We start from the raw sequence: 16,102 nt of genomic DNA, 5'->3' as shown, positions 1-16,102 counted from the left end.
GCTGATGGTTCATTATAATCTTAACCTGATACAAACATGTATCTTCCTGTTCTTATGAAGTTTGTCCTTGTTACAGAATGATTGAGTTAGTAGGTTCCAGTACAGGGGCCTGAGACCTCAAGGATATCACACATGACGCTAATGACTTGGAAAGTCAATGGCTGTGTCCGAACCACCATAGTTTATACTATTTAGTAGGCATTTTCAGTATGTAAGATCAAAATGTTTTGTAGTAGGCTGTGAAATGTACCAAAATTTAGTAATTATAAAATGCCAGGATGTCAATGGCCATGAACAAACTATCATAGTGCAACGCATTTTTAGTACACATGATTATAATGTTTTTCAGTATGCAAAATTCCAGAATGTTATACTAGATTTGCCCTTCCATGTAGTATGAATTCACTGCTCACTATTCAGGAAGTACATTTCAATATCAGTCCCACAATTCAATAGAGCAGGAAAAGGGGGCAGGGTATTGTGAAATTGAATCTTAGTGAAAATTGCAGTGAACAACATGGTTTAGCTGCAGGTGACATTCTTAGTATGGTTGAGATGTAGTAGACATGTATTGTTTACTGCCCAGTATGGCTTAAATCCTACTGTAGTATATACTTTTAGTAATCAGTGTGAATGTTTGGATGCAGCCAATGTGCTAAGGATGTTTTGTTCACCATCAACAGCAAAACAAATTTCACAGACACAATAACAGTTAGCATTTTAATTTTTCTGTTGTTTTTTTTTCATTCTCTGACCTGCACATTCAGGACCTTAACAAAACAGTAAAATAATCATTAATACAATATGTAGATCCATTTACATATGCACCAGGGAGACAGTGCATGGTATTGTCTTATCGCATTGACAACTCTAATCTCGTTCCCAGATGCTTCTGCCCAATATGCACTGTGCACAGCCTGGGGACGAGGTTAAGCTCTTACTGCTATGAAATCTATAGACATGCCCCCACTAAGAAGCAGTTTTAAACTGATTGATTTCAGGGAGATCTCAAAGCATTCAAGTTGATGCAATCCTACCACCATCAACCCTTTTATAGACAATCTAACATGGTTACAATACTAAAATAATCCCATGTTTCATCTAAATAGAACAAACACCCTGCTTTGCCACCATTGAGACAGATTGGCCACACCTACTGACCAGCAAACCCAGACTGACTGACAGCTGTCAGAGAGAAGGGGGTTACACTCATCGTGGACCAAAATTCCCAACAGCAGGAGTGAGATTCAACAGGGCTAAAATTATAACAGTCATTTAAAAACAACAAACAGGTGACCTTGGATACAAATCAGAGAGCATTTTCAAATGGAGTGTTACGATTTGAAACTTTGGTACTACCACTTGGTTTGCAAATGTATTCTCTTATTTCTGCCCTACTGAACGTGACGCACGGTTAACCCTAACCCAGTGCTGTGCATTGAAAACCACTGTCCAAAGACTGATCTAGAGTCAGACCATTGACACTGAATATTATTATATTGTGCAAAAAGGTCAAGCTGAGTCCAGATCAGTCAGAACCATCAACAACATCGCAAACATGCCTATACAAGAAACAATTGCAAACAATACAGGAGGTGTCGTCAGAGAACAATGATGGTTCCAACTTCCGACTGAAAATCATCAACTTATAGATTGTCTGTGGAGAGATCCAACTGTGGATAAAACACTTCTCCTGAAACCCATAGCAGACCACAATAGAGGTTATGCTACTGTTATGCTTCAATAACATCCTGAGAAGGAAGTGTGCAATACAATCCCCTACACCTTTTCCTATCAGTGAGAAGAACATGTGATAATGTGAACAGAAAATGGAAAGGACATTCCCACATCAATTTTAGATGCTTTCACACCTCAAAGTTAGTCTAATGTCAATATGAGGACATGTCCCACACCATCGGTTATGTCAATCCAGTTATGCTTCAACAAAAGGAAAAGATTGACACTAAATAGAATTATACGGTGCCTATCTTTTCCATATTTTTTTTTGTTAAAGCATGTACAGTACAGTGCCCTCCATAAGAATTGGAAAGAGGAAGCATTTTGTTTTCTTTGAGCTCAATACTCCCAACAGTTTGGATTTGACAATTACTGAGGTTAAATACGAGATTCTCAGTTTAATTCAATGTTTTCTTTTTTCAAATTAGTTTCACCATTTAGAAATTACAACCCTTTTTATACATAGCCCCCCTATTTCAGGACAACCAAAAGTATTGGAATATTGGCTTGACAGGTGTTTCTGGTTATCAATCAGAAACATAGCCAAAGCATTAGACTTACCAAAATCAACAGTTTGTAACATCATTACAAAAGAAAGAAAGCACTGATGAGCTCAGAAATCACAAACGGGCTGGTAAGCCAAGGAAGACTTCTACAGTGGATGACCGAAGAATGCTCACATAATTTTAAAACAAAAACAACTGTCCGCAGAATACATCACCAGCAATGTGCAAACCACTAGTTATCCCCTAAAAAGCTTGCAGAGGTCTGGATCTGAAAAGGATCTGCCCAAGATTTACAGAATACCATCTCATCTGTGAAACATGGTGCAGGGGGTGCAATGGTTTGGGCATGTACAGCTGCCACAAGAACTGGCTAACCTGTCTTAATTAATGATGTAACAGCAGCAGCAGAATGTTCATCATACAGTAAGACAATGACCCCAAACATACAGCAACTATTGAGTTTTTCAGGGCCAAAAAGTGAAAAGTTCTTGACTGGCCAAGTCAATATTCAAACTTAAATCCAATTGAGCCAGCATTTAAATTCCTGTAGACAAGAACAAAAAACAAACAACAACTGTGAAGATGGCTGCAGTACAGGCCTGGCAGAGCATCACCAGAGAATATATCCTGCATTTGGTGGGGTCAATGGGTCGCAGACTTCAGGCAGTTATTGCATGCAAAGGATTATTGACCAAATACTAAACATGAGTGCTTTATTTGGACATGACATGATCTTTTTTCCAATACATGCCCTGAGATAGGGGGAGTATGTTTAAAAAAAAAATGCAGCTTTAATCCATTGAATTAAAGCTGAGAATCTCTACTTTGATCCCATAGTAATTGTTTGATTTCAAATCCAAACTGTTGGGAGTATAGAGCTAAAAGAAGACAAAATGCTTCCTCTTTCCAATACTTATGGAGGGCACTGTACGTAGCTTAATCTACGCAACTGATGACATGGAGGTTTAAAGAGACAAACATAAACATGAAGGTAACGTTGTATGCAAAACCCCAAAGCCTGCAGTGACCGTGTTAGTGACCGTGTTAGCTGACCGTGTTAGTGACCGTGTTAGCTGACCGTGTTAAAATAAAACATACATGTCTATAATGTGCATTGAAAATGCAACAATGATTGTTGAATTCAAAGAGAGCTTGAACCCCCCTCCCCTGGCTGATGACAATATGGAACAGTCCATATGAAATGGACACCAACAATTGAAAAGAAAGGCGTGTGAGAAGAAGGGAAAGAAAGAGAGGGAGAATGCTCTACAGATTAAAAAAAAAAAAAAAAATAGTGCTTGGTAGGAGAAGTTCCATTTCCAATGCTGAGGACACGATAGACAGGTGGGAAGTTTAATCTTCATCATCCTCGTCATCATCCTCACTGATGGTGTATCCCCGTGCAGCGCTGTGATGGAGTGGGGGTGAGGGGGGGGGGGAGGTCTTGGTGAAGAAGGGCAGGCGGAAGGTGGGCGAGGGGGAGCGCTCGCGTGTGGGGCTGCTGTTAGGGCTCTGTCTAGGGCTTATGGCCTGTAGCATCCGGCCCTTGCCTTCCTTCAACATGTGCTTCTACAGAGGGAGAGGATAGAAGTGGGGAGGGAAAGCAGGAAAAGACAATAAGGGATGGGAGAGAGTGAATAAGAGAAGAGAGGGAATAATCAATTATTCAGTTAATTGGTATATGACTCATTTGTAGTTCATTGGACATAGAAATTATGAATTAATGTCAACACACACATTCAGAGAGACACACTAACAGATAACTGATATGCACAGTGCACACAGAGATAGAATCACATAAAGGTACTCACTAGTGCTCCCTCCGGGCCAAACATCTGCAAGAAGTTGCCGATGAACTCTCTGGATTTTTCCTCCCATTTCTGGATGAGGTCGATGCTCTTTTCTTCCACCTTCTGCACAAACTCTTTACTCTTCTCCTCCACATCGCGCACTTTCCTCTTCACCTTGTCCACACGCTCCTGCAGGTGGTACTTCTTCTCCTGACAGACAAGGGGCAGTACAAGGACACATCTTACAGAGCCCAGAGGAATTTAAGCTGAACTAAATAAATCATATTCCAAATAGTCCCTTTCATTCAATGCAACTGCAACAAATGTACTATGATTGGAATGTTATTAATAGGAATGCTGTCCATTTTCTACCTCCGACTATCACCAGACCACTTGATAAAAAATAATCATATTCCTCATTACAAGCATGTATTCAAATTCAACTACTACTTATAGTTATAATAATAGTAACACACATTGATGAAGCTGACGTTGAGCTCCTTGGCAGTGTAGCCGCGTTGCAGGTTGCGCCTCACGTACACATCGTAGTCACGCACAATGCGTGTGATGATATCAGAGGTGGAGATGCCCTCTGTCCTCTGGGTGGGCGCAAACATACCTTTAGACACAAAGGTCAAAAGGGGGAAGGGTAAGGGTCAACCGTGATGGATACACAGGACATTCAAGGTTGACATTCCTTGTTGTCATGGTACCCACCGGCCTCCTTGATGTGCTTGTAAACGTCGTCACTGCCTGCTGAGGAGTATGGGATGTCATCATGGGCAACAAAGTCGATCTGGAGGGGTCAGGGGTCAACAACCAGACATTATATACACACACACACACATATATATATAACCAGGGTTCAAGAGAGATATATTCACAGGCAGACGTAAAAAAAAATCACGACAACCATTCAGTCTTCACAGACAGTCACTGATTGGTAAAGGATAAAGCTCTGGTCATTTCCCAACCTATATACCTGGTGTGTGTATATATATATATATATATATATATATATATATATATATATATATATATATATATATATATATATATATATATATATATATACACACACACACACACACACACACACACAAATGTACACAATACATACAGACAAGATACACAAACCCCTTGAACACACTGTTATCTGACCTCTGAACATGTATTTGTCTTCCATCTACCCCTCCCTGAATCTCTCTCGCTCTTTTACTCACTCGGTGCTTGGCAAGGAACTCAGGCGTGAGCGTCCAGGGTGCGTTCCTGACAACCTCATCCACGTAACGGCAGTGGCTAACCGCGTCATAGCGTTCGTCCTCATTCATGACTGTGAACCCCTTGAACTGGTGTGTCAGGTCGTCACTGCACACTGAGATGAGAGGAAGAGACACACAGGTACAGAAGGAATGAAAACACCTGCATTCATCCTCATTTACTACATGCAATGCTTGAATGCTAAATTCCACGAAAGAACCAATATGTCTATCCCAACTCTGTCCCTTGAATTCTCAACCTCATTCTATGAGAGGCTTGCATCTCCACCTCTACAATGATAAGGAAAACACAGACTTGAACCGACACTTACCACCCACGATGAGGTGTGTGTTGGGGAAGAGTCCCTTAGCCTGCATGAGGGCACGAGCGTGGCCTGAGTGAAACACATCAAAGATCCCATCTGCATACACCCTGACTGGCCTATCAGCTGTGGGAGCAAAGGAAGGGCATGCTAATGAAAGCCAATCAGATGGTACATTTGTGCACTTATGTTAAGGGATAGCTTACCCAAAAATCATAATTATTTTAGCAAATACAGGTAGTAGAGACGCCAGTTTATTCCAAATGTTTGCGAAAATATTGAGGTCACACTTATGAAAAAAGTATACTACACAGCTTCAGAATGGTGCATCTGTTTAATATTCTATTTTATGACAATATGAGTAGATTCAGGCTTGTAATGCAGACAATGCTGTTGTACTAGATTGAGAATCCATGTAAAACTGCTAGCCAAAGCTACAGTTGAAGTCAGAAGTTTACATACACTTATGTTGAAGTCATTAAAACTCATTTTTTAACCACTCCACAGATTTTATGTTAACACACTATAGTTTTGGCATGTCGGTTAGGACATCTACTTTGTGCATGACAAGTAATTTTTCCAACAATTGTTTACAGACAGATTATTTCACTTATAATTCACTATATCACAATTCCAGTGGGTCAGAAGTTTACATACACTAAGTTGACTGTGCCTTTAAACAGCTTGGAAAATTCCAGAAAATGATATCATGGCTTTAGAAGCTAGGCTAATTGACATCATTTGAATCAATTGGAGGTGTACCTGTGGATGTATTTTAAGGCTTACCTTCAAACTCAGTGCCTCTTTGCTTGACATCATGGGAAAATCTAAATAAATCAGCAAAGACCTCAGAAAAAAAATTGTGGACCTCCACAAGACTGGTTCATCCTTGGGAGCAATTTCCAAATGCCTGAAGGTACCACATTAATCTGTACAAACAATAGTACGCAAGTACAAACACCATGGAACGACGCAGCCATCATACCGCTCAGGAAGGAGACGTGTTCTGTCTCCTAGAGATGAACGTACTTTGGTGCGAAAAGTGCAAATCAATCCCAGAACAGCAGCAAAGGACCTTGTGAAGATGCTGGAGGAAACAGATACAAAAGTATCTACAGTGCCTTCACTTTTTCCACATTTTGTTGTGTTATAGACTCAATTTAAAATCGATTAAATTAAAAGAATTTGCCATTAATCCACACACAATACCCCAGAATGACAAAGCGAAAACAGGTTTTTTGAAATGTCAGTAAATTTATTAAAACTGAAATACCTCATGTACATTCACTCAATAAGTTGAATTGAGTCCATTGTAATGCAAGGATAATAGTTCATGTAATTTTGGAATTAATATCTTTGTTTTTATAGGGTCTGTGATTTGCATAGGAATCAATTACACACTGTGTTGATCAGGTTGTCATTACAAACTGAGCAAATGGAGAGGAACAAAACTGCTCAGGAATGCGACCCTGAGATATTAATTCCAAAATGATCCTTGCATTAAGATGGACTCAATTCAACTTGAGTGATTTGTTGATACATTTTTGCATTTTAGCATGCAATTTTAAGTGTGTCATAGCAAAGGGTCTGAATACTTATGTAAATGAGGTATTTCAATTTTAACAAATTTATAGAATTTCTTTTTTTTTTAAAAACGTTTTTTTTTGCTTTGTCATTGGGGTACTGTGTGTGGATTGATGGCAAATACTTTTAATTTAATTCATTTTAAATTGAGTCTATAACACAACAAAATGTGAAAAAAGTGAAGGGGTCTGAATACTTTCCGAAGGCACTGTATATCCAGTAAAACGAGTCCTATATCGACATAACCTGAAAGACCGCTCAGCAAGGAAGAAGCCACTGCTCCAAAACCACAATAAAAAAGCCAGACTATGGTTTGCTACTGCACATGGGGACAAATATCTTCCTTTTTGGAGAAATGTCCTCTGGTCTGATGAAACAAAAATTGAACTGTTTGGCCATTATGACCATCGTTATGTTTGGAGGAAAAAGGGGGAGGCTTGCAAGCCAAAGAACACCATCCTAACCATAAAGCACGGGGTGGCAGCATCATGTTGTGGGGGTGCTTTGCTGCAGGAGGGACTGGTGCACTTCACAAAATAGATGGCATCATGAGGAAGGAAAATTGTGGATATATTGAAGCAAGATGTCAGGACATCACCCAGGGGGCACTTAGTGGTGTAGCACACTAATGCGCACACCACGTAATCGCAAGGTTCCTGGTTCAATTCCGACCCTCGATATATGTTGCATGTCATCCCTCCTCTCTCTTTCATCAATCTCTACTGTCTCTCTCTCAATAAAGCAGAAATGCCCTAAAAACATTATTTATTTATTCATTTATTTATTTATTTTAAAAAGGACATCACCCAGGAAGTTAAAGCTTGGTCGCAAATGGGTCTTCCAAATGGACAATGACCCCAAGCATACTTCCAAAGTTGTGGCAAAATGGCTTAAGGACAACAAAGTCAAGGTATTGGAGTGGTCATCACAAAGCCCTGACCTCAATCCTATAGAACATTTGTGGGCAGAACTGAAAGCTTGTGTGAGCAAGGAGGCCTACAAACCTGACTCAGTTACACAAGTTCTGTCAGGAGGAATGGGCCAAAATTCCACCAACTTATTGTGGGAAGCTTGTGGAAGGCTACCCAAAATGTTTGACCCAAGTTAACAATTTAAAGGCAATGCTACCAAATACTAACTAAGTGTATGTAAACATCTGACCCACTGGGAATGTGATGAAAGAAATAAAAGCTGAAAGAAATAATTCTCTCTACTATTACTCTGACATTTCACATTCTTAAAATAAAGTAGTGATCCTAACTGACCTAAGACAGGGAATGTTTACTTGGATTAAATGTCAGGAATTGTGAAAAATTGAGTTTAAATGTATTAGTCTAAGGTGTATGTAAACTTCCAACTTCAACTGTATGCTAACGCTGCTGTGGCAAATGGAATGACAGGCGCTTCGTAGATGGTGTCACTACTGGTCAACAGACAACTACAATCTAAGGTATGTCATACATTAAGAAAGGAGAATTATCGCTTTAACAAAAAAATTGCCTGAAGGAGCGAGGATGTGTGTTTGAATAAGAAAGTGCAAATGTGTGTGGGAGCACATCTGTGTTAGTTTGGGTGAGTGTGTGTGTGTGTGTGTGTGTGTGTGTGTGTGTGTGTGTGTGTGTGTGTGTGTGACACTCACATGGGGTTCCCCTCTTTGCCTCTTCCATACTGACTCGCAGGTACGGAGTGTCCTCAGCTGACTCCAGCTCATCTGCAAAGGGGGCCGGATTTTTCAAACCCTAGTGCACAAAGACAGATTTCTCTTTTGCCTGTGCAACAAACTTACAAACACTCATCAACTCCTGGATTACACAATACTTTCCCCATCACTTTCTCCACCCACAAACATAAAAAAACACACTAACACCTTCGCATGCACGCGCACACACACCGTCTTATCACTCACCACAGTGCATCTTGGGACTTTTCCTGGCTGCTCTCCCTCCTCCGTTTCTCCGTTGGATCCATCTCTCCTCCTCTTCCTAGAGGGCAACCGGCTTGAACTGTGGGCTTCCATCCTGAGGCTGGGAGGGCAAAGGATAAAATATAGAAAGATGTATGTATTGCCATTTTTCAATTAATTTGCACTATGTCTATTCATCAACTATTCTCCACAAGGCGGCACCCTTTCTTCACAGTCAGCTCAGTTGGCAGGACAGAGGAGGTAGGAAGGTCGGGTGGTACGTCAGACAAGTCTGTTACATTATCGAATACATGCTCTCAGTGAACATATTCACCGGCCTATAAATCATCTTCACATACCCCAAGTCAACACTCGGTAGTTCTTAACGTTTTCATCTCGATACATATATGAAAGAGAAAAAAAGGGCAGTTTTGAACAGAAGTTGATCCATTTAAAAAAAAAAAACTTCGGATTTCTGCCCCGCCCCATTCCGGGCATTCCTGGCTTCTACACAAAAGGCAGCAGTAATAGGCAGCCCTAAAATATAGTTGAGTTTGTTGACCGACTGTCATGTTATTTGGTATTTCTTTTTTTTCGCAAACAAAAGTGTGGGTACAACGCTACCTGTCAAGAGGTGAGACCACTGGTATTGATCAGTGGGTGGGACCTCTTGCGCAACTAGCGCACCTTCTCTACTCAGGACAACTCTGCCTTGCGGCGGCGGCGTGTTTTTATGTTTTCGTCTATGTATATAAGCAACCCGAAAGGGAAGCAGTAGGGTTGCAGTTGCAGCTAGAGAGCTGGCACACTTGTCGCAATAGATTTACATTGCATGTCATGTCATGTCTAAAAGTGGTTGCTAATGGCAAGTAGCTAGGGCGACCATGGGGTTTGCAAAGTCATACTTGTAATATTAACTGGTGGTGAGCTGCAACAGCTAAAACACAATGTTCACATAACCGTGTGTGTGTGTCAGATGAGAAATATGATGTGGTGAACTGAAAATTTTGGAGATCACATACATTTCTTACATCTGCGTGCGATTTGACACGACAAGCTCGCTTTAGTTTAGCTGACAGTGACCTCGAAGTGCAGCTGTCCTGCTATCTTGTAGCTAGCTAAAACTATGGACGGTTCTATGCCTGCTATGGTATTGTATGGTTAAAACTAGCTTGCTAACTTTTAGCAATAAACAGAGCTGTTACGGTAACCGATGCTGGTCCTGTTTCTCTAACATAAAACTAGTAAATAGGTTACTGAAAAAGACCCATAAAAACACGGTTCACTCACCGTATGCTGCGCTTGGAGTCTGCAGTGTTAAACTGGGATGACGTTGCTAGCTAGCTTGTAGCCAGCGATCAGGCAGTGCACTCTACTGGGTTAGATAGCTGGCTAGCTGTTAGCAAGTAGGCTAAATCGCACTGACAATCAACATGCAGCTACTCCAATGTAAAGCAAATTGTCTTACAGGAGACGTGTCGGGAGTAGGGCAGACGGATTATTATTATGAGTATTTTTAAAAGGAGAAAGCTGACGTCCACCGAATTACAGCCAAGGGTGACAGTTTTACTCCACAGCCAGGAACTACACCGTTCCACCTTTCCCGGAAATGACGGATTTTTTACGTTCGAGGTCTCGGGTAGGCGACAGATTTTGGGGGGCTGATGTACAAGTTGATGTACAACACAATAGCATGGCAATTAAGGACAGACGTTTACAAGGATGATTGGGAATTACAATACATTACAATTATGGAAAAGGTGTTACAGATATTACACGTTTTAATTGCTTTACAATTCTTAGAATATTTCAGCATTTCAATATATTGTCATGAATATATGATCATATATACATGGAAGTTTGGTCTCTGGTGTGAAAATGTGCTGATGTGAATAAAAACAAAACTGGTGGTGTGGTTGTCCAGTGGAGTACAATTGTCTTTCAACTGTAATGATTGTGATGGCAGCTAACTATTTTGATAATGACACACCAAACCCATGAAAACGTTTATTGAATCATAAAAATAACTACAACATCGAATGTCGAAAGTGGCCAACAGTAAGATATTGTTGTGGGGTCAAGGCAAGTATTGGGAAACTCGACGTCCGTACCCGAGTAGAGGGGCGTGGCCTTGTATTTACGAGATTTTAAAGCTTCCGGCGTGAGTTCCTATAGGCTAGTTGGAAATGTGGTCTTCCTGTGTGAGCGGGGTTAGGATTTGTAAACGTAGACATACATTTGCTTGTCTTTGGTGAAGTCTCTCCTGAATTTTTTGGAACCGAGAGCAGCTGGTCGTACACTGGTTAATCCTATATTACTTAAAATTTCAATAAGAGAATCCCTAGGCTAGTGATTTGTAAGATGGTCGCCAAACAGAGAATTCGCATGGCCAACGAAAAACACAGCAAGAATATCACGCAAAGGGGTAACGTAGCCAAATCCACGGTAAGATTTTGATCATTTTCTGTAAACTATATTTGTTAGAAGTTTCCAGCCCATATACCATTTCCACCTTGTTATGACTGTAACATAAGTTGATTTGCGTCGTTTAGAAATGCCAATTTGCAGATTGCTGGTAAGAAAAAAAAAGTTTGACCTGAAACGATTATACAGTAGCATGACGTGTACTGTACTTGTGTGGTCTTTGACACAGAGAACCCCTCAGGATGATAAAGTGGCTGTTGGTCCGTGGCTTTTGGCGCTGTTCATCTTCGTTGTTTGTGGATCAGGTGAGTTATCTACATTTTAGTAGCCTAGTCGAACGGTTTACCAAGCCAAGACGCATCTAATATGATTAAAGTATACGTCAGAGGGAATGATTTAACCCTAGGCGTATTCGTTTTTCAAAGCTAAGTGTAGGGTAGGCGCTAGCATGGAATGTTAATTTATAATTTATATTTCTATGGGCGCTAGGGGTAGATTTGGAATTCAGAAATATAGGGGGACCATTATCTCAACTTCGCCTAAGAGAGAACAGTGAGCGTCAGGATGCAGAATCTTGTTTTATTTTTCTAGGGTGTACTGCGCAGGTGTTCACATTCCAACAGGTGTTGCGATATCTTCCAAGAACTGACACAGACTGACGAGTTGAGAAAAACGTATGCTTTTTTTTTTTAACTAATGAGATTTCGTTTGCAATTCATAATAAACGTTAACAAACTACAAACATCCATTATACATGCACGTTATTGTTACAATTAAAATCTTTTGAAATTGTACAGAAAGATGAATACTGTTGACATTTTTACAATATACATTCGAAATCAGCATCTGTTTTCTGACGAGAAGCTAAGGTTACAGTGGATACGTCACAACACCTAAACTCGGGTATCATCATACTTTGTTCACTGTGCAAATCCCAAATGGCATACCATAGCAGTACGACTACCATGCACAAACAATTGAAAGGGAAGCATCATGGAGTCAAGACGGAACTTGACGCACAGGGTGGCACAGCACTGTAATAACAGCAACATTGCTGTGACATGTTGAAAGGGCTACATTCAATGACAGTGTATGCTTGCATGACTAGCAAAAAAAACAAAAAAACATGCATCTTTGCAATCATAGCCTACTCTGTATAGTAAACACTAAACAATAACCATGTGTGCTGCGCAGTGCACAGTTGATCAAAATTCATCCTACTTGCATCCTCAAGTAATCTGTAGTCTGCTTTTTTAAATGCTATCCGAAAGTGCAGCTCCAACTGATAATGAATTTGATTCTTTCAGCATTTAGCGGGGCATAGATATAATTCATGTCATGACAAATGATGGGTGCTCTATTCCTATAAGACAATAAGACAATAAAGTACAATAAGTCAAACAGATAAAAAAAAGGAGGATATGGATAATTGCATGTACTCACCCATACCTGTATAGTATGGATCCACAGCATTTAGATTAGATTAGATTCAACTTTATTGTCATTGTGCAGAGTACAGTACAGAGACAACGAAATGCAGTTAGCGTCTAACCAGAAGTGCAAAAAAGCAGAAAAGTGCAGTGTGAACAGTATATACAGGTAGTGCAGTATATGAGCAGTATAGTAGTGCATTATAGTATAAGTAGTGCAGTATATGAATTAGCAGTAGCATTATAAGCAGAATAAATAGGATGCAGTATGAACAGTGTAGCAGCATATGAGCTGTATAGGCAATGCAGTCTAGCAGTATATATGTATTAACAGTAACATTAGGGTAATAGCAGAATAAATATGGAATACAGTATAAACAGGTATGTACAGATATGTGCAGTGTATTAACAGTAGTATTAAAGAAAATATAGGGATATGTGCATTATGAACAGTATAGACATATGTACAGAAGAGCAGTGGTATGGAGTAAGAGCAGTTTGTACAAGTGTGGATACAGTATGTACAGTTTATAGGAATACTGTAAGAGTAGTGCAATTGTCCGGGGGGGGTGCAGGGGTTGGTAGTTTACAGACATTAATCGAATGAATGTGTCACAGTGAACTGAGTGAACTATTATCAATACGTACAATTTCATTCAAAAATGTTTTTTGTGTAAATTAAATGTTTAGATTAATCGCTATAATAATATTCACATTAATTGACAACTAAATAATCGTTAGTGTTTTCATGCATTAAAGAATATTTTAACATTCATTATTTAATTCAGACCATTATTTGATGTTACTGCAATCGGTCAATTTAGCACCAAAATTAATAAAACATTTTGACTTGAATGATATGGGATTACAGATGCAATCAACAATGCGTCGTCTGCAAGCATCAGCAACGTCTTACAGATGAATAAATGAAAAATATGCATATTTTGAATACATAAGTATATTCATACAGCTGATCTATCTTCTCGATAGTAGAAGAACATGATATGACATCAGTATTGTGCATCGATGTCCTGACTACCATGAAGATGGAGGGGGCTTGAAATGTGATTACCTCCCACACGTTGCAAAATGTTTGTTCTAAAAAGATTGGGACATTTGAAAGAAGATTTTTGCGACCACAATGGCCAAAGTTCAATTGTACAGGGTGAAGTATTTCCGACTCCATGGCAAGGGCTATGGAGTTGGATACCCCACCTAGTGTAGTCAGTGGTTTGGCAACACTGTCAGAGATCAAAATGTAATAGAGAAATTATATTACTCACCCTGGATATAGAAATGACTACCTTACAGAAAGGAGGGATAAACTCACTGTGGTTCAAAATGGGGAAACTGGGTAAATGATTCTGGTGGAACATTCCAGTCAGTTCCCAGCTGTTTGTGAAAACGTGGCTTTATTAAAAACCCTCCATTCCAGGGTAGGTTTTCCAGCCTCATGAGGTGGCTCTAAGCTCTTTGACTCAGCTGTCCCTGAACTCCAGTGTATTTTATTTTCTTAAAGGGATAGTTAACTTGTTTACACCTTTTATAGTCAGATGGTTCCTTACCCTGAAAGTAGTCCATGGGCCAGGATAAACTGTAATCCATGGTTCAGAGTTGTTTAAATAGCCACTTCTAACTTCAGCCAACTACTTTTAAGGTGATTTGGCTAACCAAAAAACAATGGGAGTGATGGGGGCAATTAGACAAAGTTCAATATTTGTGGCCAAATCACCTTAAAGTAACTACCAAGTCAGAAAGTTCATTTGAGTTGATTAGGCCATGCAATTTGAATTTTGTCTAATTGCCCCCATCACTCCCATTGTTTTTTTGTTAGCCGTGGCTAAAGTTAGTGGAAGCAAATAGTGGCTATTTAAGCAACTCTGAACCATGGATTACAGGTTGTCCTGGTCCAAGGGCTACTTTGAGTTTATAGTCAGCCATCTGACTATAAGGTGTAAAAAAATTAACAAGAGTTTAACATTTAAATTCGCTCTCTCCACAGCTATCTTCCAGATTATCCAGAGCATTCGGATGGGCATGTAGGATGACACCTACAATGAGTCCATTCCACTTGGTATCCGTCCAACAACCACCTCCCTTTCTGTTAAATGATGTTCCAGTATCCCTCACTCAACATTCTCAGTCTTCTTAAGTTGTACAAAGCTAAGCCAAGGACGATGAGCCACTGTCTTGGAATTTTTGTGACTTCTTGTTCTTCATTTGCTTATTTTCATTTAATCTTTTCTATTTTTTCTTATTTTTCTAGTTACTTTTTCAAAACTCTGTCAGGTCATTCCTTTCCTGTGCCTTAAATGAATAAGAGAACACTTTCCACCACCAAAAAGCCATACAAGTTGCATTCCAGTAGTGGGTTTTCTGAAATAATAAAGGGATGTATTGTCAATCTCAGGCATGTTAATCGTCTTGTGAAATCATGAGCTATATTCCTGTCTTTGGTGGACCTCCCTGGAACTTTCATTGGCCAACAATGTGTTGTAATTTGCATTGTAATGTATTGTGATTTCATCTATAATTTACTGTATTGAAAGAACTGTTATTTTTAGTTTAATTTAGGGTCCCAATTAGTTTTCTGTTGAGTAGTTAATTACCAAATACCTTGGTTAGACTGGTCAGAAGTCTCATCACACGATTTAAAGCCAGTTGTAATTCTCATACTTAATAGATAACAATCCAACAGTAGAAACAAATGATGCATTGTGGTAAGCAATCCGATTTGCATCTTAATTTTCATGGTTATCCAATGCTGTCTAACTTACATCAATTTTGTATCAATTTGCCCCTGCCTCTTGAGGCGTTGGTTGGGGAGGGGAAACATCAACTAGTCTACAGTCAGTTTAATATGTATTAGCAGAATTAAGATGAGGTGATGCAATTGTCCAGTCTTGAAATTGTTAGTCGTCTTGAATTTGGATGGAAATCATGGTTGAATGCACAAGCTTATCCTCGATCTGTGTTCGTGTTATGATGTTCAGAAGTGAAGGAGTGGCTGTAAATGACCACCTGGTTGTTGTACTGTGCATAAGATATGCCTTTGCTAGCAATTTGCAGTAAGGAAAATTATTAAAATATGGTAAATCATTGTATTGTTTTGTGTGCTTTTGTTATGTAAACTTTTTTGTCTTTTA

The 16,102-nt window shown here is 39.6% G+C and overlaps 2 protein-coding genes across 2 annotated transcripts; one reads left to right on the top strand and one right to left on the bottom strand.

The window, feature by feature from the left end:
• Window positions 1-3,596: 3,596 nt before the first annotated feature.
• pcyt1aa (phosphate cytidylyltransferase 1A, choline a) lies at window positions 3,597-10,691 on the bottom strand (the record flags this gene model as incomplete). The annotated part of the gene is made up of 9 exons (XM_083683490.1): window positions 10,393-10,691; window positions 9,106-9,223; window positions 8,839-8,938; window positions 5,625-5,741; window positions 5,257-5,408; window positions 4,751-4,829; window positions 4,510-4,652; window positions 4,055-4,243; window positions 3,597-3,812 (listed from the first exon to the last, which is right to left on the bottom strand). The coding sequence occupies exons 2-9, from the start codon at window positions 9,214-9,216 to the stop codon at window positions 3,597-3,599; spliced, it is 1,107 nt and encodes a 368-aa protein (XP_083539616.1). The 5' UTR covers window positions 9,217-9,223; window positions 10,393-10,691.
• A 598-nt stretch (window positions 10,692-11,289) lies between these two features.
• On the top strand, window positions 11,290-16,056 carry LOC310810392 (stress-associated endoplasmic reticulum protein 1-like). Its single transcript, XM_083678135.1, has 3 exons — window positions 11,290-11,547; window positions 11,756-11,831; window positions 14,959-16,056. Exons 1-3 carry the CDS (start codon window positions 11,464-11,466, stop codon window positions 14,997-14,999), a joined length of 201 nt encoding a protein of 66 aa, XP_083534261.1. The 5' UTR covers window positions 11,290-11,463; the 3' UTR covers window positions 15,000-16,056.
• The last annotated feature ends 46 nt before the right edge of the window (window positions 16,057-16,102 follow it).

Source organism: Argentina silus (assembly GCF_951799395.1).
Source record: "Argentina silus genome assembly, chromosome: 1".
NCBI classification, from domain to species: Eukaryota; Metazoa; Chordata; class Actinopteri; order Argentiniformes; family Argentinidae; genus Argentina; species Argentina silus.
This window is presented reverse-complemented; position numbering and strand designations above follow the sequence as displayed.

Coding starts and splice junctions, on each gene's coding strand:
- LOC310810392 (XM_083678135.1), top strand. CDS start 11,464: ATGGTCGCCAAACAGAGAATTCGCATGGCCAACGAAAAACACAGCAAG. Junction 11,548..11,755: donor GTAACGTAGCCAAATCCACG/GTAAGATTTTGA, acceptor TCTTTGACACAG/AGAACCCCTCAGGATGATAA. Junction 11,832..14,958: donor CTTCGTTGTTTGTGGATCAG/GTGAGTTATCTA, acceptor CTCTCTCCACAG/CTATCTTCCAGATTATCCAG.